Here is a 24,740-nt window from a genome sequence, read left to right on the forward strand (position 1 = left end):
TTTTGTCCATAGTTTTATTTTACCAGGAAGGTTTATACAGTTCTGCATAAAGGTCATTGTATGCACAGCCTGAAGTACAAAGCTCCCTTTGAAAACTCCAGCACAAAGACACTGCATATTGACAACATTGAACAACGATGTGGGTGGTATAGGGCGAAAAAAAAAAAGGATTAAAACAAAACAGCATTCTTCTTATTGGAAAAGCAGAATAAAACAAGGCACTTTCAGTAAATAAGTGAAGAACAGAAACAAGCCGTATCAAAGATTCCACAGAGCTGACCCAGAGCACTGTAACAAAATTCTGCAGTAATGAACAAGTAAAATACAAAAAGGCACTACATAATCCTCTCCCTGCAACTCCCCTTTCTCAACCAATTAGCTAACTGAACTTGGCACAATGGAGTCTTAATTATAAAGTGCATCTCCTGTCTTAATACATTTTGAAAAATAGGCTATAGAACACATGCAGCAATAATCCCCATGTGTATAATATATTGAAACAAAAATACATTGCAACTAGATTCAATCTAGTTATGAACTGTGCAGGAAAAAATATGGCTTCTTTACCAGTCTTTCAATAACCTCCGTATAATCTGGAATATTTTTAAACAAACATGAATGAATTAGCAAGATGGTAAGAGGTAGTGTCCCAAGTCAAAGGCAAACTCACTGATTTTATTGTTACATGGTTATATAGCAAAGGTATCCCAGATTTTCAAAGCAGCATCACCGAACAAAAAGTATTACAGCATGCTATCTTGGGATGAAAATACACAGTGTTTTGGGGGTCTCATATTAGTTCCTTCAGCAAAAATGACCATTTAAAAAAAAAATGTCCAACCATAATCCCATTTCATAAGTACTTTTCTCTTGGTACTCGTAAGTTTTCCTATTGCATTGCATTAAAATTTCCAGAGGAATATTCTTCAACTTCAGAATTTAAAACCAACACATTCTACACTCTTATTAAATGTAAGATGAGTCCATTTTTACTTCAACAAGCATTAATTTATGGCTATAAGAATATGAAAACACAAATACCAAACAGATGAACACATCAAATGTGTCACATCAGTGGCAACATATGACATGCTAGTTAGATGCGTTTGGTGATTTAATTTGAAGCTTTCGTCACTCCGCTAGGAAAGTCAGCCAAATTGTGTATGTACACTATCTAAACTTTAGCTGATTTTAGCCCTTATTAGACTTTAATATATTAAATATATAAAGGCTAGATAAAAACTGAAATCAAAGCAGCACTGGGTATATTTCTTTCGTTAATAATTTGTAAAGATTTATGTAAACATTCAATATGTGCATTCTTGCTCTTTGCTGTAAATTCTTCACAGCTATTCTATGCCCCTACCCACAGAGTAGGTCCCAAACACGAACCTTTCCCAGGTAACAGCAGCTGCTACTGATCTATCCTTCTTCATCAGCGGTATACGCTACTTCAGCGACTTCAATTTCTGGTACAGAATTTTCAGCCAAAGAGCCACTCCAGCATGCCTCATGGTTCTCCTTATCTGAGCTGCAACAACAGATCAATAAGCTTTGTCAAATGGAAACTAACATGATTCTCCGTAATCGTTTTATGCCAGCAATCCACAAAACATTTACAAAGCTTGTTCAACTTATCACTTATTCCAGATCTAAAATTATCTATCCTGAGGGCCTTCATGCAGTAGAGGTGCATAAAATGGTGAATTCCTCAGTTATGCAGAATTTATTGAAGATCATATATTTAAAAAAACATACTTGAAGAAAAACTAAAATATATAAGTAAAATAATAGTATTTACCAGCTGTCCTCACCCAGGGTACCCTGGTCTGCTTCTACTGCAGAAGACTCCACCTCACCACTGCACTCACTTTCTTCTCCTGACATTTGACGAGTCATTTTTCCTAAAGATAAATCCCTACAACAAATAAGAACAGAGTACCACCAATCCATACAGCAAACATTCATCACTGAAGAGCTGTTTGTTTAATTTTGAACTTTGCAGTTTCTGGGAACCTATCAATCTCACTCCTACATGCCCCTTTCTTTTATTACTAGAGATGCAAGGCTTGCACAGGATAGCTATTGAAACAGTTTATTTGCTCCAGCTGCTTATTCCTCAACTAAATTCGATCCTCTGGTTGCATCGCAAGTTAGTAGCTTTATAAAATTCAAGTGCCAGAGGAGTGGTTATGACTTTAGGTAAGAATTATAAGCAGATGATCTAAGCCACACACATCTTGCCTAAACGGCAGAGGGATTATAATGAAGACATAGTCAGAAGGCAGACAGACAGGACGATAAAAAGATTTCTTCAACTGTTTCTCAGGTTTCTCATTGTAACTTTAGAATCACATGTTAAGTTTCAGAGAAATACATTTTCCCATTAATGCTAAAGAGACAGGTAATAATTTTTTTCTTAACAGTAACACAAGTTGGCAGTCCAGCTAGCCTGGCTACAAATGGGAATACAGTCATGTAAAATTACAAAAAAACTTGTTTCCAAACTATTGCTCTGTGTGGAAAACATACATCAATTTAGTGCTGAAAGCTGCCACTTGAATTGGAAAGAAAAGCTTGTGAACAATTTTGTGTTGAAAGCGATACTACTATTCTTACAAGGGCATGTAGTGATAGGACAAGGGGCAACGGCCTCAAACTGGTGGAGGGAAAATTTAGATTGCATATGAGGAAGAAATTCTTCACGGCGAGGTTGGTGAGGCCCTGGCACAGGTTGCCCAGAGAAGCTGTGGATGCCCCATCCCTGGAAGTGTTGAAGGCCAGGTTGGATGGGGCTTTGAGCAACCTGGTCTGGTGGAAGGTGTCCCTGCCCATGGCAGAGGAGTTGGAACTAGGTGGTCTTTAAGGTCCCTTCCAACCCAACCCATTCTATATTTCACTCCCTTTTTTAAACTGCTCTACCTAATACTGTTTCTATAGTTTTATTTTAATGCATCGTTTTAAGTAATACCTCAGCAGTATTCTCTAACATGATTACTGGCCTATGTTTGGGCCAAATCCAGCATATGTAAAGGCCTAGAAGTCTGATGCCTTGCCTGATTGTCCCTCCCTACCTCACATACATTTTAGGTACCTGGCCTTTAGAGCGCATAGGCAGAAGATGCTTAATTCTTGTTGGGCCATCAGATCAAAATTCCACTTCAACAAGGCCAAAGACAGACCTGTTTCTTTTGGGTTCAATTCCCATCAGACAAGCTGAAGTTCTTAAACAAGGTCACAGGTTTCCTTCGTAACTTTTACAACTAAAAATCACAGGAGTTATCTTCCAAAGAGACTTTACACACTACTTGGCTGACTTTCAGTAATTTTAAATGTCCGGGAAACTAGCAGGTTGGTTGTGTATTTAAAAGACAAATATATCTATCTTCAGGGAAAGCGCTAAAAAAATAAAATCCCTTTTTGCTACTCATGCCTTCTTATTTTAGTCACACAGAATTTCTTATCATGACGTTTTAGCCAAATGCGAGTTATTTAATTTTTATTGACTATTTCACTATTTAAGCCAGCAGTAAGTCATAATTTTCTCATCAAACAGGGAAAGCATCTTTTGAATGTACTTGTTTGCCTTCAGGAGTGACAAACTGAATATGGTATTCAGATCAGAATTTTCAATATGCCACAACAATTGAATTTAAATCCTTTTCCAAATGTAGCTCACTTAAACCTTATATCCAAAGATGTGCTTTGTTAGTCAACCTGGATACGCTAGACTCAACCACCTAAGCAGTATTAAAAGAACTTCTAGAAGGACCATGAAAATTTACTCCTTTGCTAAGGAAACCTCACGATGACTGACTCAGCAGGATCAGCAGGACACCGAATAGCCCAGCATCAACTCCCCCGGGCCTGCTACAAAATCTAGCAGGCATGCACCTTAGGGTTTTATACCAAAACTCCACCATTTTTTCCCTTGGATTTAAATGGACAGTCTCCAGTGATACTTGAATGCTATCTGCAGCATCATTCCAGGCAATTCAGAACAAAGTTAAAGATATTAATGCAGACCTATAATCACTTGACCACTATGCTCTGTCAAAGCTTTGAGTACAGGCAGAATTTTATAACGCAAAGCAATTTTTCCACTGCTGTCACCTCTAGCAAGGCATTTCACATATCCAACATTTCAAAGGCAGAATAGAATCTTTGCTTTATCTTTACAGGACTTAAAGGATTAGGAAACATAATCCCAGTTACTTTAGAGGGAAAAGATGGAACAGCAGTTTCTCAGTCATTTGTACTAAACAGCTTTTTAGCCAGCACATGAAAAAGAGCCTACTGAAAATATTGCTTTGTGTGTGGTTACGTAAGGAAAATTGTTTCCAAGAATACATTTACAGCTGGTGCTTGTGACTATATAGAGAAAACACCTTCATGGAAAGAAACTCCTAAAACCCATAAATTTTCTACATACCTAATTCTTCTTTCAACAGCATCTATATGAAGTTGCTTTTCACTTAACAATTTCTTCAGCGATTCAACCTCCCTTTGTTTTTCAAGCAGTTCTTTTTGTAGACGGTAATTTGTTTCCTCCAGAGTTTCACAGAAAGCCTAAAAGACAAATTTAAAACATCTTCCATTTAACTTCAGTGGATTGCCTTTATTGATTTTTCTTTTAGAAATAGCAACCTGTAACAGAATTGTAGCTGCGTTTCCTTGTATTGATTGCTATAAAGAGCTACATAAACTTAAAAAAAAAAAGTTCTGTGCTTAATAAAACAACACTGCTTTGCTTTGAACAATGAATTTATTATGCTAAACTGCAATGCAAATACTTTATTGCATCATTTTTCTCACAACAAGAGAGACTTTAGAAAGAGGTGTCTTGCCTTTGACGTGCAGTCCCTAATTTTGAACCTTTCTGCATATATGGAACATCAGCTGAACTCCCTACTCCCTTTTCTCCTCAATATAAGCTGTGATTTCACATGACTTGGAAGTCAATTTCAAAGTATTTAGTTAGTCCCAAAATGCCAGGAATATTTGGATAAAGTACATGTTCTTCCCTTACCCAGGATAAAGACAAAATTGTGCAGTTCTGTACCAAACAGCTGTTATAAAATGTGACATTCATGAGTTAGAAGGCCAACACAAAAAACATTTGCAAAAAGTTTAATGAAATGCTAAGAGCACTAACGACTCAACCAAAAGTATGTTGTGTTACTCTGCTGAGCATGACATGTATATATAGTACACCCTGATGAATTTGACAGTGATCAATCTCAGAACTTAATGTGGAGAGCCAATGTATAGCGTAGCATCCACTGAAGGCAGGAAGGGACAGAGGCGTTGGCCCAGAGCCTGCTGATCTCTTACTGGAAAGAGCAAGTCTACCAACAGGAATGTGCAATTCTGATTTAATAATTTACACGTTCTGGCTAAATAAGAAACCCACATAGGAGGCTTTCTTGGCTTAACAGTACATGCAACTAACCACTAATTCAGGGAGTCCACTGAATATAAACATTTTATATGACCTCAGTTAAGAACAATGCTGTTAAGACACTGTTGTTCTACAGTTTTTAAATGGGCCACAAACATCAAGAAGATATATTCTTTGCTTTAATTGAAGCAGACTTATCAATTTCTTTAAAATTTAAAAAAAAGTTTAAGAAGTTTTCCTGAAATTATACAATTCAAACAAATAGAGTGTTTTTCAATCCAATAACCTTTTTTGGTTTTGCATTGACTTTTAATTTTATTGACTTAGATAGCAAATTTATCTTGGTTGACAGGCATTGAAGACCAACCACCAGTTGAGCCACAGCTCTATTCACATCTACTAGAGCCAAGAACACATGGCATGCAATTCATTCTTCACACAGCATCAAACAAACAGAGTGTTTTTCAATCAGAGTGTTTTTTGTTTTTGCATTGACTTTTAATTTTATTGACTTAGATAGCAAATTTATCTTGGTTGACAGGCATTGAAGACCAACCACCAGTTGAGCCACAGCTCTATTCACATCTACTAGAGCCAAGAACACATGGCATGCAATTCATTCTTCACACAGCATCTTTAGCAATCATTCTGGTTAAGCAGTCATCCTGTTTCATCCAATCCAAATAAGTGAATTCTAGTGTGTTTTGTAAAACTGTTCAGAGATGCTGGTGCCCTAACGGAAAATTGGCCATTATTTCCTTAAGAATATAATTAAGTTATATTACTTCTACCTTTAGATTTATGCACATGCAAATTTTCCTATTCACAGAATAACTAAAAATATTCCACAGGTGTTGTAAAATGTTTCATTGTTCTCTATCAGAATTGAACAAAGCCTTTTGGAAAAACTCATCTCCAAGCTGCAATCTGTGTATCAGCTGCCCAAGGAAAGGAAGTCACTGTTCACAACTGAGTGAGAAAACATCAACATATTCTGAAGGATGCCGTAATAGCAGAAAGGTGAACCGAAGCTGAGAAAGACCTATCAGGGAATTGTGTGTAATGAGATATCTTGCCCCTTGAAGAGCTGGACACCTGGTACAGTTCTAACACCCAGGTGGGACCAATTTTCCCTGTAAGTTCTAAAAGAACAACAGAGCTAGGCCAGCTGGAAGAGGGCTTTGCTTCCTTCTTCAGTGGATCATGGAACACAGATAGCTGGGAAAGTGGGAAAAGACCTGTGGAAACAATTACCAAGAATATGACAAAAAAAAAAAGATTGCTTTAGTGAATATTCTGCCTACATTTCCATGATTAAATTTCTGTAAGGCCTAATTGATTTCTAATGGGGGAGATACCTGAACCCCTCCCTAAAACGATGAGTATGTTTTGGCAAGTCCTTCTTGAACTGGAATAATAGAATAGACATAAACAAATAGAAGATATACATATTTTCCATTATCAGGAAAACAGTAATAGAAGTTTTTTTGGCAGTGCTTTGTATGAAAACAGTAAGGCAAAACAGCAGTGATTTTTGAGATACCTTTAAAAATGAACTTCAGGAATAAGTATGTGAACCACAGCACTTGTTCTGTAGTTGGGCATTGTTTAGGAAAAAAAAAAAAGCAAAGGATGGACATAGATGCTCTCAGCTATGTAGGAGTTCAGGATCCTAACAGGCAGAAGCAGGGCAAAAAGCAGGATCACGACCATGGATTTCAGGTAAGCAGAGTACAGTCTCTTCAGAAATCTGCTTAGAAGAAAGAATCCATGGGAAACCACCTTGGAGAAAAGAGCAGTCCAGGAGAGCTAGTTGATATTCAAGGATTACCACCTTTAAGCTCAATAAAGGTCCAGCTCAACAAGTAGGAAGTCAAGCAAAGGTTGCAGGAGGCTGGTATGGATGAGCAAAGAACTCCTAACTGAACTCAGTCATAAAATGCAAGCGTACTAGTGGTGGAAGCATGGAGAGGTGACCCAGGAGGAGTAGAGGGCTGCTGTCTGATCTTACAGGGTTAAGAAGGTGAAGGGCAACCTGGAGCTGAATCTGGCAACGCATACGAAAGGAAACAAGAAAGGATTCTACAAGTACATAATCAACGAAAGGACAACTAGGGAAACCATGACTTGCTGCCAAACAGAGTGGGGGAACTTGTGACAAATCACACTGAAAAGGTTAAGGAACTCGATGCGGTCTTTGCCTGTCTTTACCAGTAAGACCAGCCTTCAGGAATCCCAGAGACCTGTGCAACCAGAGGGAAAGACAAGGAAGGGCAAGACAAACTTCTCCTCAGTGGAGAAGGACCAGGTCAGGGAACACTTAAACAAACTGGACATATATAAGTCCATGGGGCCTGACAGGTTTCACCTGTGAGTGCTGAGGGAGCTGGCTGATCTCCAGCTTGTCCACTTGGACCCCAGGTCTCATGATTCAAATATCCTAACCAAAGATAATTAAGGGACTTAAGCATCTTTCATGTGTGAAGAGGAGGAGAGAACTGGGACTCTTCAGTCTCATAAGATCACTCCAAGCCTTCTCTTCTCTGATGGCTGTAAATACCTGATGGGAGGGAATGAAGAAGAGGGAGCCAGACCTCACCTCAGTGGTGCCCACTGACAGGACAAGAGAGAATGGGCACAAATTAAAACACAGGAAATTCAATCTGAACACACAAACCCACTTTTTTACTGTGATGATGATCAAAAACTGGAGCAGGTTGCACAGAGAGGTTGTGAAGCCTCCTCTGTACAGAAGGGTCATTTCCAACCTCAGACACTCTGTAAGAAGGTGAGGTATCCCTTGGAGACCAGAATTTTATTACAGTTGTCTCTAATAACTTTACAGAAATGCTTAATAGCCAAAACTACAACAGCACAGCTATTTTGATAGTTTGCCTAAATTCCCACAGTAGAAGAATAAACCTAAGACTTCACGACAGCACACATCAAAATCTCAATGAAGGTGGCATTTAAATTAATTATCTGAACAAATAATTCCTGTAATTTTTATTAATTTTCATCAACTTAAATAGCAATGATGAAAAAGTGTTGTATAGAAACCAAATATGAGCTCATGACACAAAAAAACATATCAAATCCTTCAGATGCACATAGTGATGTAACAAGAGCCAAGGCACTCCCACTTACATGCAAAACAAACTGGTAAATATAAATTTAGCTGAAGGAGCATCACTTAACATTCATAATTTCTACAGTATTAACAATGTATGTGCAATTCCAAAACATACTGTTATTCTATAAAGCAAGAAAACTAAGACCACCTGTTCTAGACAGGCTTGATGCAGCTCTGCATGCCAGTGAAACCTACTTCTAATAAAACGGGCTGCAGCATACAGTATTATTTGTTCAGTGTGCTCATATGCATGTTCAAAGGCTGCTGTTTTACAACACTACTTGATACTACTTCGTTATCTGTAAGAACGCTATTTTTAGTGGTCACAGTTAATCCTTTCATTATATTTCATAGCAAGAAATATTCTAGTGCAAGACCTGAAGTCTAAGGTGTACGCACTGCGACAATGTGTTGAATGTAAACCTACAAAAACTCTCCTTATATTCAGTAGTTGCCTTAAAAACAAATTTCATCCACTGGCCATAAAAGGCAAAAAGGAAGAGATTGTATCTTGAGATAGGGATGAAGTACAGCAGTCAAAGATTATCAGTGTACAATAATCAGACTGTGTCAGTTTTAGAAACACTTCCATTTGCAAATTTTTGTGAAAGAACAGAAATAAAAGTGTTTCATTCCATACCATTCAGCAGATCTTACAATAAGATCTAACAACAACTACTGCCTTTTGCATTCTTCTTTTATCATATTACATAGCACTTACCCTGCTCTCTTCTAGGCTGTCAAAAGGACCCGGAGGATCATCCAGACAAAGAAATTCTCTCACTGCAAGGCTTTACCAAACAAAAGAGAGTGAATTACTTGAACTACAAAAAATCAACAACACTTAAATGTGATCATACAAAGGCAGCATTTCTTTAAGGGACACAAACATACATCCTCATATTTACTCCCAAGTATTCAAAATAATGTTAAACTATTGAGTCTCAGTTGTATGTGTTAACAAGGGACAGTATTTAGAATGTGCCTTAAGAAGTTGTACAGGTACAGTTAAGAGTTTTCAAATAGACAGTAAGTTAATGTAGAAAATGATTTTTCACATCTTCATGGAATTTGTTGCTACGTGACAACTGACTAGCAAGTTTATCACTTTGGTATTGAAGAGGTTTGAAAAATTCTCCTAGTGAAAAATAAATATTGAAAGACAGATGAAAAAGTATGGCTGCTAAAATCCATATGCAGATCCCTTCAGGAAGTATCAGTGGAACTAAGCATGGGTACTGAAACATGCTCGTGTGTCTCCATTTTGCTAAGATCAAAATCCATTGACATACAGATAGTATATAGTTTTTATATATATGGTATATATATCTAAAAAGAGTCATAAATTACAATAGAGTAAGAAGTGACAAGGTTAATGTCCCATGATATACTACATAACCATCTCCAAACATGCATTTCAAACTAATGCATTCAACTTAAAATTGTGTAAAATTGTGGAACAGTTGTCATCCCCCTTCGTGCATTGTTTTGCAAAGGCCAGAAGATGGAAGTATGTGTAATCCTGCGGTTTACCATAGAGCATTTTGAGCATCTTGCTCATTCTATCATTCAAGTTTAGATTACTTTTCACAGAACCCTTCAACATCCCCAAACACGTCCCTTCAGCCACCTTTCTAAGACTTTCCTGCTCTGTTGTATTCATTCTTCTATAAATAACCTCCAGTCAGAATACTGTATTCTCAATTAATTAGCAAGTAGTAACTTATTAGCAGTTCTGTGCTGACACTACTATAAATCTTTAAATCATCTCCTACTGCAATGAATGCACAAAAATGGAAGGTGTGAATCCAAACTAATTCCCTGTCTCTACCTCCCACCTGAGTCCTGTGGGAAAGTGAGGGCAAAAGGAAGTAATTTTCTGCCTTCCACTCATTCTCTGCATTTGAGGCAGATGCAAAGTATGAACACAAGAAAGGAAACTTTTACCGAGCTACCAACCGAATCAAACAGCTTCAGGTTTGGCAAGCAAAATGACGAGGGAAATTTCTTCAGCAATTTATTATACCATCACTTTTAGTTTCAGAAAAGCTCTGAAGAATATTTATACATTGATCATTTATTTTGCTGTTGGATTTTTGTAAGCCTGCTTTCAAGTGCTTATTGCACACGTGAAGATACAGGTGGGGTTTTTCTGGCCAATGGTTGGTGAGAATTCTTGTCTTCGTATCCACTTTTACCTCATCAGCCTTTACACCAACCTGAAAAAATTTCTCTTACAATGATGATAATTCCTTTCTCCACTTCATCTATATGACAAATGTGATAAAACCTTCCTTTTTCAAGCCCTTTCCACTGTTTTACTTTAATCAATCCATGATCTGTGCACGCCATAATGTACTATTAAAACAGCTTCTCCCATGCACTCAAACAAATAATAAAAAATTTCTGCTACTTAAACCAAGATTATCACTCCAGTTAGCACAAAAAAAAAAGATAGATGGTAACAAGTCATCAGTTAAATTATTAGAAAACATAACCTCAAACCAAATGAAAAGTTATTCAGGCATATAAAGTACATTTTCAAGGAGAAGAGCAGGCTTGTTTTTTTTTCTCAAATAGTTTAATCTGTTTGAAGTGACCCTTTTCCAAAATGATGCTCAAGTCTATTTTTAATGCTTGAATTGTTCTTTTTATAACGATGCTGAAGGAACTCACACATGCCTAATGCAGAATTCATCATGCGGAAATTCCACTTCTGCTCACCATTTTTCTTCAATATCTTCATCCTTATTCACACAGCTCAGTTCAAACATATTTTACAAATATTTAATTTCTACATTTTGCTAGTAATTTTATTGTGTTATTAAAGGGTAACATTAGAATGGCATAACACGCACTAATGCTTGCGAGTGAAAAAGGAAATATCCAGAAAAATAAATGTGCAAAAATATCCAATCTACGTATATCATCTACTTACATCAGGTCAAACCCATTCGTTTTGGTTGTCCCTACAGTTCCTGGCAGAAAACTGTCTTTTTCTACAGTTTTCAAAACTTCTTGAAAATGAGAGCTGTAGATTCATTATATTACATAAGGAGGTCTAGAAACTTAAAGCCACAGGTCACTCGAAAACATTGCTTCTTTATCTAAAATACGCACCTGATGGCATAAACATTCATTTGCAGCCTAGCTTTTACTCCGAGAGTCTGCTCTGACCCTGCTCTCCCCTCCGTGTGTTAAGATCTCTTCCTTTCATTTAACAAACAGGAGAAAGTTCTGCCTTAAAAGTATCACAGAAATCTTCTACATCATGTAACAGAGATTGCTGTACCTGGATTCTTTCTTTGCCCCTGTGCTAGCTGACATCCTTCAGAGGCAGCAATGCCGGCGTAGACCAGCATTAAGAAGGGCAGCAAGGGGCCATGCGGATCCCTCAGAAGACTCTGCAGTTGACTTGAGTTCCTCCCTTTCAAGCTGCATCTTATATAGGGTGGAGGCAGAGGAGGGCTGTGTCATCTATATAAAACCAGATGACACTTCTGTTTAGCAGGTTAAACTTCTTTCTCCCACTTCAGGGGTTATATGAAATTTTCTCAAACATATTAAACTCTGTGGGTGGATTCCAATTTGATCTTCCACTGAATCTTCAATACAAGGCAAAAATATAAGAAATCCATAAAACGTAGAATCTAAATTTAGTCATCTGCATACCATCCTAACATTTTACCCTTAATCTACTTTGTGAATCTAGTTTTAATAAAAAATAGGTTTACCAAATGAGGTCTCCTATTCCTGAAGTGTGAATTTTCCACTGTCAATATGTCTCAATGATAATAACAGTGCATAAAGAGAAATGAAAGCGACTTCTCAAAGAGAAAAGGCTTGTTTGGTTTGGGTGTGACCCAAGCAGTTTGACTTATTTGCAAAACTGCAGAAGTAAATGGTAAGTTTTTAAGGAGGAAGCAGGGTCAGATATTCATCACTGCTCACATAAAGTGCAAATATTAATTTCCATTAACAGTAACTTTTATTCTCTGATAAGTGGGTAAAAAAAAAAAGATAGATCAAGTCTCCCTAGTTTTAATCACCTCCTGAGGAATCCAGGCCTACCACAGATCCAAACATTAGAACACAAGCTGTACCAATTGGTTATAAAGTTTTTTAATAAACTTAATCTTCATGTAGAGCCTTACACAGCCAAGACCAGAGTTTTCCTCAAAACCACATTTCAGTTAACTATCTGTTCATTAACCAAAATACATACTGATTCCACAAACATTTAAATTCCTTTTTGTATCTGATAAGCAATGCAGTCTAAAAGTTATGGTTTTGTTTTTTTTTTTGCCTTAAATTATGACAAACACCATTTTGTCCAATATAGACCATCATCAAGACACAAACAAGCTAGCTGAAATGTCAAACTAGCTGCAACGACATGAAGCGTAAAGCCTTCGGATCTATTCAAGCAGACTGAAAGTTCATCGAGCTCACCAGTCTGTCTCCAACAGCATAACATAAGTGACATTTAGAGATTAATTCCTTTTTTTTTTGGTACACCTATTATTGTGCAATTTAATAATCAGGAAATTCTGAAAATTCTCAGCCACATATTTCAGCCATATAATCATGTTTAATAGCCACTGACAGAGAAACTCACAGGTTGATCTCAATTTCTTTTTGAAACCATTTAAGCTTTCTGACATCTCACGCAACTCAGTGTGACATACTGAGAGATGACTATGAATCATCGAAAACATTAACATTCTTCACTCACCTTCCCTATCCCCTTGATGATTTCATATGCCCTGTTTAGCCAGCCCTTTCCCAAGACAACAGACTAAAGAGAACAGAACTCTGCTTGCAGGGAAGTTTGTCTGTAGCTTCATCTGTTCTTGCTTGCTTTCTCTGTACTTCTAGCAGACCCTCTTTTGAAACTGAATGCTGTGTTTTAGCACTGGACTATGTGGAAGTGCAATTCAGATTCCCACAGCAATAATTTCATTCTTTTCCTTTCAAGTTCCTCTTCAGCAATTTTTATGCAATTTTTTGACTATTGCGGAATACTGAACTGATTCAGAAAACTGTATCAATAGTTATTTTCTAGGTTGTAAAAAAAGCAATTGAGTTTATAATTCTGTATGTATGTACTTACTGTAATTTTGCACTTCATGACATGAAAATTAACATTAATCACTCAGTGCCTTGGGATCCTTCTACAATACTTTATGATCTCATTGATCATTCCCTTTTCCAGATAATCTCCAGATATCTTGAACAGCAGTGTCCATAACTGTGATCCAGCATTCCATATGTAATATCCCTAAATTTCCATCAATCCTTTTCCCTTTGCCTTTCAACAATTTTATATGAGCTCCTTCATAACTACTTGTTAGATAGATTTCCTTCTCAAAAGACATTATTGCTTTTCTAAGTATTATTTTATTTACCTGCTTACCACTTTGGGCTTTTTTATTACAAGCAGCACAAAAAGTCAGACTGACTTACTAATCTCTAGTTTCCAGACTCAAGATGTGCCAATATAATAATAGCCATTCTACTAAAAAGCATTATATGGTCTCACACAACACTTTTACACTTTAGTTCCTTTAAACTTGTTGAAGGAATGCTGTTTGCTCTAGAGAATTTCTTACTCTCTGTTTTTAATGAAGTTTCAGATGAAGACAGTTCCTCAGATTCATTCCCCAAAGAATCTCTGGTACAGCAACCTGACAACTTTTTTTATTTCTGGTGTTGGAAAAGATTTTTAGAACTAACTGCTCTGCCTCTAGCAACTTGCTTACTAAAATTCTCTTTTGGCCTATATTAAAATGATTTTACATTTCATTTGCTAGAATTATGTTCTCCTCATCTTTCAGCTTCGGAAGAATCTTCCACTTTGTATGAAAAAAAGATACTGTTCAAAGAGACTTCTGCACTTTGTTGCTTAAACATGTTACATTTTTTTAGGCTCTTCTTAAGCCTTTTTTGATTTATGGTTTATATTTACTTATGTAAAGCATTCTACAGGGATACTTTATTACTATCATGTCATGTAAATTAAAACGCTTTAGTTTAATACACATTTTAAGAACTAATCGCATAATAGTCTAGGTACTTTCCATTATGAAAGCCTAACATTTAATCTCAATATAAATTACCAATGTATCAAGTCTGCATTCAGCACACAAATAATGTTTTAGGAGTAAACATGGGATTAGTCCAACATTTTAAATATTACAGCTTTTAGTTACTAGTTAACCATGTACAATTCGAAATACTGCAATTCCCCTTTTTTTGCTTAGGTTAAAATGGGATTAATTTAATAGGACACTAAATAATTCACATAATGACCAAATGCACAACATGAATGTTAATGGAATTCCTTACCATGCTGCTCAAAGATACACTGCTAGAGTCTAGGAGCCTTACATGAGGAGTCTGGACACCCAAAAAGAAAATCCAAATCCACAAGCAAAGTTTAATCACATACCAGTTAGCGATATCTTTGTGAGCTACTAGGTTCTGCAGATTGTAGTCCCAACTGTCGATCTTCCAAGAAGTCAGGATTATAATTATCCTTGAACCAGCGCTTTGGTGGAAGGGCCAACCGAAAGCCTGGAAACATATCTTTTAGCTGAAATAGAAATCAAAGCGAAAGAAAACCAAGACAAAAAGTCTTGATGAAATACCGAATTTGACACAGGCACTGACTTTACTCAGAATTATGAGATCTTTCTGTCTTCTGTTAAGTTCAAGCACAAGGTAATTATAATAATAATTATTATGGTTGAGACTTAAGTCTCAATCCAAATTATAGTATAAATTGTAGACACAGTTCTGTCACTTGCTCTCTTGTCTTACACAATCAAATGACCTCTCAAATTTACCATATAAAAATAGGAATGAAAAAAGTTTGCTTTGTTATTTAATGTCTCCAAGTCCGCTATTTAATGCCTTTGAGTCAGTAAATATAAGAAAATTGTATGCAAGTCAAAAGTATCACATGAGTAAGCATTTCAGTGGTGTTTCTTCTAAAGTACTCAGGGATAATAAGTACTATATAAATAAAATAGATAAAAGCCCATTACAGGCCTACAACGCTGCAACTCGTCTTTTTTGGAGGGCTAGCAAAATGAATTACAACAGATGCATGAGATAGTTCTAGTAAAGAGTAGCTCCTTGTACACCCAGAATATTAAAATTTCAATATGCGTGGATGTGGCTCAGACTATTATTAACATACAAAAATGTATTTTTGAGTTACTTAAACAGTAATGGGATAGACTCAACATTAGAAATACCTGGAATTTTTCTTTGAATTCAGAAATGAATGGAAGCATAAAATGATATAACAATGGACCTGCCCAAGGATGCCAACGAATTATTTTTCTAATGTGCATGAACATCAAAAAAAATATTAATGCTTTCACAGAAAAAAACAATTTTAGATGCCTTTTCTTAGAAGAGATGCTTGACACAGAAAAATCTCAGAGGATTTAAAACCAACAGGAAAAAGCAAACCGGTTTTACAAAATCTAATGTTCCTCCAACTGCCACAAGAATTGTTTAATCTTTTTCTGAAGACAGGATCAAGCCAACTTCTGTCAGGGATGTACTGCATACACCTAATATATTCGTATGAATGTTCCAGTGACAAGGATTCCAGAAGCTGCCTTGAAAACAGTTTAGCACTCAACGTAAACTCAATGTTTACACAGCTGCAAGGTAATTCTTCAGTAGGTGTCTTGAACCTTGCACGATAAAATTTCAGCCTTCTGACAATAAGCTCTACTTAACTACTCTTTATGGACTCATGGAAAAAGCTAATAGGTAGCTCTTTCAGCAGATTAAGTTTTTAAAAAGTTAAAACAGATACTGTATTTCAGCTAGAATCCCTCTACACAGTTTAAAGGAAGAACCATGTTAGTGGATCACCCTTGCTCATATAAGTACCATTTCACAGCACAGGAAGGGTGCTTTATTAACATCACAAGTGTCGTATATTCAAATAGCCCACGACAACTACTAGTTTCCTATTTATAGAATGGTTTATTCTCAAAGCCTTGCTCTTCATTTCTGCATTTAATATTTAAGTGTATGTTTTCCACTTCTCTTACTGAATTTCATCTCAACATTAGACTCTTCTTGGTATTTTTAAGTTTATCTTTGGTCACCCAAAGTTCCTTCATCTCTTATCAAGTTATCATTAATACCATATATGCAAGTATCCTCTATGGTCCATAACCTCTCTTAAGTTAATAAAATACTGAAGAGAACTGAAGCCAGAAAAGATAACAAAATGACTTCCCATGCTAGTTGTAGAGAGGACCACAGATAACCACTGCTGGGAAAGCTTTTCAACCACATAGATTTCTGCTTAAAGGTAGTTTCACTTGTCTGGTTACATAGATCATGTAATTTACTTCTAAGGAAAGTGTATGCCTACCCATAGATTACTCCTTTTGTGCATGAAGAGAGTATGAGAAAGCTAGCTGCTGTCAGCAGACTAATTTTCAACAGCACAGTCCTGGGGCATTCTTTCCTGAACACTCCTCAGACACAGCAGGAAAAACTGTTGGGTCAGACAAGTTATGCTGGCTGTGACTGCTTGCTTGGATCCAGCATCTTTTCTAGATGTCTCTCCCCTACATCATCACGTGATAGATTATGCATGTCACATGAGGCACAGCCTCAGGGAGAAACAGTTAACCTCTTGGTTCTTAAGAGTGGCCGTTTCATTATTTGTTCAACATCTCTACCAGTACAGTAATAAACTTTATAAAGTTATTTTCCCACTGTTTTTGGGACCAGAGTATTCTTCACGTACTTCTCCGATCCACTAGGTGGTCTTAACAAACAAAATCACGCATCTAGCCAAATGCCTGTATTTTAGCCTTTGCTCCTAACCCCTCAAATTCCGTCATGTTCCAACATCCATTAAATTTTTTGTTAATATTACAGCAAAAGACAGTATTTCAGTCTTTGCTGAATCATTCGCTATTTGCTTCCCATAGTTTGCTCTCAAGTAATGGATGTTATTTTACTGCTTCCTTCCCTTACTTCTGTCTCTAATGATTTATAGTGCTTTACCTATTGCAGTGTCCATTGTCACCATCCTGTGACAGTCATCTTGCATCTCAGCACTTCTGCCTTTGTCTTTAGAAGTCTCTGCTACTCTCCTTGTGCTGACCTCTATTTGTATTTTTTTTTAATTACTGTTGACTTTGAGATCATTATGTGGCTTCTTGTGCACCCATACTGGCAATATCTCATCTTCCCTTTACATTGGATTACTTTGCCATCATCTTCTATTTGCCTTCTTTCAGTAGGTATGGAGTTTTCATAACCTTTTCATTGCCTGGAAAGTAGATAGCTTTGACAAAGAACTTGTTGCTCACACTTGAAATCTCTTCTTTTCAAGTCTTAACTTGCTGCTGCACTTACTAGTTTCATTCATAAAATGAGAGTTCATGGTTTTGAGCTCTTTTACTCCCATTCATTTCTATTTTATTAGCTGTTTCTTACTAAAAATATCTCAGAAACGAGTGGAAGTACAAAACACTGTCTAGGATCCTAGGGCTATCTATTTTGCCTTCTTTATTTTCTTTGAAAGATCAGGGCAAATAAGGAATGCTACTACTAAGATCACTAGCTGTTTCTATTAGATAGCTGAGTTGCATGCCTTCGTCTAGTCCTGATTTTATCTACACGTGTCCCCACTGTGACACTGTTCCTATTCTCACATTTTCTCCGGTTTTAGCCACTGCCAAAGTCCAACTCTCAGGTTGGTTTGGACTCGCGAATAAGTATATGCCTGACAAAAAACATACTGCTCTTTTGTCTTTACCTAGTCTTCCTGAGAAGTCATTCTCTCTCTGTTGATACTTCAAACTGATTCACATAGTGATTGATTATTCAATTCAGGTGGCATTTAATGCCAAGTTTCTAACACCATTTCAGAGAATCAATAATTTGCCACCAGCCTCAAGAAGGAGGGTGATGAACAGGATTTATAGGATAGCATATTTCTCTTGTCTATATTGGATTTCTAGGAGGTAGGGTACAGAAAATCTTGAAGTTGCATACGTGTGTACTTTCATGTCCGTATTTGCCATTAGAGAACAAGGAACTTCAAGTGTTGCACTGGGCCTTTTGAACCACTGATGAGTGCATATAAACATTTACTCTTCAGTTTGTAAGACATTATGCTTTCTACAATACAGAAACACCAGCTCCAGGAACTGAAACGTACCATAATTCTGAACTTCTAGAGAATTACAGAATAGTAGCGTAATAAAAGTTTAGATGTCTACTGAAAGATGAAAAACCTTCAGTCAGTGACACAGGGGAAAAATAAAGTTCTTCCTTTTAAACAGAAATCCTAATACCTATAAAATCATGCTAGAAGCCAAACATTTCTGTCAAAAGATTTGACTGCAAAGACTAAGGATTTCACTTGTAAAATCTAAATATCTATACTAAAATGAATACCTGCAGCATTTTAATTTTTCAAACTACTGATAATAACACTAAAAGTCAATGTGTGTAAGCCAGTTCTTGACCTGTATCTGACACAGCTGACCAAAATACAAACTATTGTATGACATGACTTCGGAAATTTGAGTTGAAATCCCCAGAACATCATCATCTAAAAAGAAGTCAGGCTTTTGCCAACACCAAGGCATTCCTTAATTAGGACAGACTGTATTAAGAGACAGAAGTTTCTTCAGAAAGAAATCTGTAAACTAATTCACATTCAACAATTTGTGGTAGTTTTAGACTGCAGCTATGTTTTAAATGTAGTCTAAAAAGTATCCAAATAGGTCAAACCAAGAACCTAGAGAAATGTGTAAGTTCAAGTCCATATTCAAAATTTCAGCAGAATTAAGGTCTTAGTTGATTGATCCAAGGGGAACAAAAGGTATACAAAAAATCCCTTACTATAAATAAAAACCGGGAAGTGTTAAAAAGTTGCAAGTTTGAAGATGAAAGAACATAATAGCAGAAAACATGTTAAACTTGCAATGAAAGATTATTCTTAGGAGTGGACAGTAGGACAAAGAACAGCGTAATTCTGTTTTTCTACTTTTATGCTCCTATAGCAATAATGCTAAATGGAATAGCCAAATGCTATTTACCAATTAAAAACAACTTGTGCTTCTCAGACAAATATTTTTTTTGCTTTCAAGTGTTCTAAAAATATTAAGTTGTTGACCCAGAACTCCCATGTACCTGCCATCTCTGTCTTCAGCTCTAAAGATCCGATATTTTTCACAATTAACTTCGAAGACACTGAAAACAACTGAAGACTCACCAACATACAAAGAACTTATGTTCATGAAACCTCAGTTTTATCACGAAGAAAGGAGAGTGTGTTGCACTGAGTAATTACTGACCAGTCCTGCAAGAGAATACAGGCCCCTAGTTCTGTTTTCATGCAGGAGATACAACTATTAAAGAGTTAATTTCCTTTATTGCATAGACTAGGAATAAATATAAAGTATGAAGCACACCAACAGCTTCAGATGAAGAAATACCTTCTTTAGGCTAGCTGTAGTTATTTCATGTATCTTTGAAAAAATGAGGAATGGTATGTTTTTCATTCATTAATATAGTATGTGTTTTATATGCAGTAAAAAAGGCAAGAACAGAAAAAAGTGAGAAAATTTGAGACCCAAAGAAAATGAAACACGAAAGAAGAATGAGACAAGTTAGCTGAGAATTTACCAGTGTATAATTCTCACCTTGTCATTAAGCCTGGAGAAGTCAGTGTACCGTCTGAAAACCACCCAACTTTCCTCTGGACTTCTTTTTACCAGTATTTTGTATACCTGTGTGAAAAAACAGGAATATCAGAAAAACGTGCAGAACTTCATTCTGCATTGCCTGGAAGGCTGAAATTATCCTTTAGTACTTAATAAAACAGAACTTGTGGGTATAAAAGATCCTTAATTGGATTAAAAAATAATTATTTATCAGTACAAACAGTATAAATTAATTTCAGAATTTAAGGAAGGAGTTTCTGTAATTCCTAAATACATTTAACTATCTTCTGTCTGTAAGTAAAGGTTTGTGAAACTGCATCCAGATTTCTTCCCGAGAAAAAAACAAGTCTCAGTTATCAAAGAGGTAATTGAAGTATGTTTTAGTGATCTACTTTAACCTTTGCTGAATTATACTTTTACTCATTAATCCTTGAGGTCTATCTGTTTTTAAAATTACTGTAATAATCAGGTACTGAGTGTTATATTGTTTTAACGTCTCATCTGACTTCCTTCCCAAGGAAAAGTGATGCAGGACAAAAACAACACCCTCCTTTGGTTTCATTTTTTTGAACATTAGTTTTTGTCTTTCCAGGCAAAATATGACCACTTCCCTAGATAACTGCATCAGAACGATTATACTAGCACTGTAGAATTGACGTAATGGATCCTTTGAATCAGATTTAGCAAGACTACAGCACAGCAGTACCATTCGCCTATTTAAAAGCAAACGGATAAAACAACAACAATAATAATAATAATAATTAAAAAACCCCCCAAACAAATACCTTTTAGGAGGACTGATACTCAAATGCCTGAACACAACAAATCTAACACCACACAACTTTGAGAATCAGATTTAGCAAGACTACAGCACAGCAGTACCATTCTCCTATTTAAAAGCAAACACATAAAACAACAATAATAATTTAAAAAAACCCCAAACAAGTACCTTTTAGGAGGACTGATACTCAAATGCCTGAATACAACGAATCTAACACCACACAACTTCGACTAGAAAATATTACACAGTGTCAAGGAAAGAACGGTTCTTATGTTGCAACCTTATTTCCTCAACGTAAGGGCAAAGGCTCTGCAATTGTACCAGGTTAACTTTCCCAGTCTAGGTGTTCTCTAGTTAAAAAAAATAAAATACAAGGAAGAAAAAGATATTTTTGGAATCATAGTGACAAACAATCCCTTATAGGCATTTACCAAATTCTATTTAAAACATTTTCTAATCTGTGACATAGTAAAATCTCTTCCAGTATTTCACGTTTTCACAGTAGCTTGTCTTAGCCAATAAATATATTTTTCTTGTTGCAGTCCCAGCACGTGATAATCGCAGCGCTAGCCAACTTCTGTACACCCGTGAGACTGTTTTTAGCATTTTCGTATTCTATAGTACATTAAGTTGCAGACAAACTACAGATGACTATGGTGTAAATTAAAAGCAATTTTTCAGCAAGTACTTCTCATCTACTTTTTAAACGCAGAATTCCACTTTCAAGCAGCATCATCTGTGGAAGTCGTGGACTGTGATAGAGGCAATATTTCAGTCATGAACAAAAAGCTATTAGCTTTCAAAATTCAAGCTGCAAGACACACCTGTGAAGCCAGCATTAAAATGTAATTCTGTCCTGCATTTTCTGTATAAACGTTTGTCTAACTCTTTTAGCTTTCTTGTCATACCTAAAGTATAAAGTTTTATTTTATGAAAATTTCATAAAGCAAAACTGCTACATAAAATTGTGAAGGCTCTTTGCTAGTACGTTGTAAAACACAGAACAAAGTTTTGGAATACTCTTGCAGATTTACTTGCTAATCCGTATTCTATTCTTTTATTCTACTAAAAGTTCTGCAAAGGCATTGCTTACAAATGCATACATGACAAAATCCAGTTAGTCTGACCCTCATTTTGAATGGTTTCCAAGTAAATATTAAACAACATAAAAAAAGTCTTCACAAATTATGGTCAACTTTATTACAATAAAGGAGTGCAATCAGCTCGTGATTACTGGCCAAAAAAAATATGGTCAACCAGAAACAAACATTTTTGGTTTTCTTGCCAGTTGAAAAAAGTTTTAGTGGTTTTTTTTTTCTTTTAAAGATTAGTAATTAATAAACAAGAAAAACTACAGAGTATTATAAAACCAACTGTCAGTTCCTTCACACAAGGTCTTGGGAAAAAACTACAAATGAATTAAACGAATTCATGTAATTCCGGTCAATCCTGAATTGCCTTATTTCACAAATACAAAATATTCAGTGAAAATATGCCAATATGTAGTAACAATCTCTGGTTGATTCAGCATCTCATTATCATTTCTCACTGGCTTTAAAAAAGTGCTAATTGAACATTCCAGGACTGCTAACTCATTTGAGACCAACTGCTCACAGAGACATTTTTCAGTCTAGTTTTTTTTCCTCCCATAAGCTTCAGGAGCCATGTACTCTAATACGCACTATCACTTACCTCTTGAAGTTAGTACATCACCCAGCTTAAGTAAATCAGATTAATGTTTTTGGGAACTATGATGTGCTAACAAACAGTAAAATAACTTCAGTAATTGAGTCTCCTCTCTTTTACAAATGACTTCCGATTAATTTCCACTGTCTTCCATCTCGTTGATTCTGCACTGCAGGAGCAACCGAAGTTTCTAGGACTAATTACTTGCTGATTTTAATGTACAATAGCAAGCTCATTTCAACATGCAATTGAAAACAAACAGTTAATTATGTGCTTTCAGAAACAAACACAGCAACAGAAGCGAATTCAGAAAGAGCAAAAATGCAACCAAGCATTTTAACAACGAAGAATGTTTAATTTGTACTATAACCTGGCCTTCTACATAAAATGAGTCAAAGTTGTCACTGTAACTACAGTTGAAGAACATCTTACAAGCACACTGGAATACGCTTTAGCATATTTTCAGACTAACCCTTGCCAATATAACAATACCAATCATTGTTTTAGTTTTGGAGGTATAATTTAACCTACACGTAAAAAAACCTGGCTCTTCTCTTATGCTACCATGTGTAAAGATGCTAGCAACTGAAAAACTTTTGACAAGCCAAGCCATCATTCTCAAATAATTAAAAAGCAGCATTATTTAATTCTTTGCAAAAGAACTTGATGGTTTTGTTAATATTTCAACTGTCATAAGGGCATTAGATTCCACACTTTTCTAATCTAGAAGAACACAGGAGACAAAAAAAGTTTGCCTGCTATTTCCTTCTCCTTACCTATTTGTGATTAATATTTCTCTCCTGAAGTAACGTAATTAATAATTAGTAACAACTTCCATCAGTCCCACAAGCATTGCTGAATTATCTCAAAGAAATGTTTCAACCATATCCACAAAAACAAACGCACAAATGTGTTAATATATTTATGGCATGTAAAAAAATCAAATTGCAAGCTACAGTACATTTTCAGAAAAATCAACACAAATCAGTTAAGCTGGTGTTCTGTCATGAGCTACTGCATATGTGACATCTCATTCTGATGTTTTCAGAACAGACTTCCCCTTATTAGAAACTAAACCTAGCAATGCAAGAAGTGCACGTCTGCACTTTAACGGAAATGTTGTATGTTACTAGTAACAGTAAAAGGCACATATCAGGTGTCTTATTGTTCATTTCAAATATAAGACTACATTTTATTTAAGGTATTTAACTATCCAGAAGTTCTACAAGTTCAGTTTCACAAGGAATTGTAACTTTGCAAGGAATTCCTGACTTTTCCAGCAGAAGATACCGGAGGTAGAATGAATTCCTTCTGTTCACATACACAATTAAAGGAAAGACTGCTTCTAGGTCTCAATTTTCCCACCTGTATAACAGCAATGACATTTTCCTGTCAGATGGCAGTACCTTGAAGCTAAATTGGTATTTGTAAAGTACTCCAATATCTCTGAACAGCAGGATTAATTACTGAAAGAGAACGCAAAGTACATTCAATTCTTATCTTGTCATCACAGGATGAACTACACTATTGCCAAAACTTACAGTGAATTTTGCCCTTTCCTCCATCACCTCATAACCCAGTATAGTAGGCGTGGACGGTCGATCTTCCCAGCTCCTCGAATCTGTATTCTGTTCTATTTCTTCTACGGGCTGAGTACAGTATTCTATGGATGTATCCATACCTGTAAATTTAGTCCTAACAAGCGGACTACTACACACAGACGATGCAGAACCAATCTGGTCAGGCACACTCATCTTTTTAAAACTACCAATTGTAGAGTCCTCCAGCTGTCCTTTTGAGGAGCTGGAACTTGTTGAGATGCTCCCAAAAGAAGAACTTCTTTGGTTTCTGTTTGTAAAGCTGGATGATGAACTTCCAATAGGAATAGGAACAGGAACGTATGGTGTTGCCATCCTTCATGAAAAAAAAAACAACTCAGTTTTTAGTCCACAAGTTCAAGGTTCATTGACTGTATAAGCCATGTCTTCTCTTCTTTTCAAGAAGAGTACCTGC

The 24,740-nt window shown here is 36.2% G+C and overlaps 1 protein-coding gene across 1 annotated transcript; it reads right to left on the bottom strand.

Annotated features, from left to right (window-relative positions):
- SNX16 (sorting nexin 16) lies at positions 1–24,740 on the bottom strand. The gene is given in 8 exon segments (XM_009700651.1): positions 1–1,531; positions 1,802–1,918; positions 4,433–4,569; positions 9,256–9,325; positions 14,986–15,024; positions 15,026–15,129; positions 20,240–20,326; positions 24,269–24,740. Coding segments are annotated over 8 exon segments (1,035 nt in total). The 5' UTR covers positions 24,641–24,740; the 3' UTR covers positions 1–1,422.

The sequence above is a fragment of the Cariama cristata genome, unplaced genomic scaffold (genome assembly GCF_000690535.1).
Source record: "Cariama cristata isolate BGI_N322 unplaced genomic scaffold, ASM69053v1 scaffold2145, whole genome shotgun sequence".
Classification (NCBI taxonomy): Eukaryota; Metazoa; Chordata; class Aves; order Cariamiformes; family Cariamidae; genus Cariama; species Cariama cristata.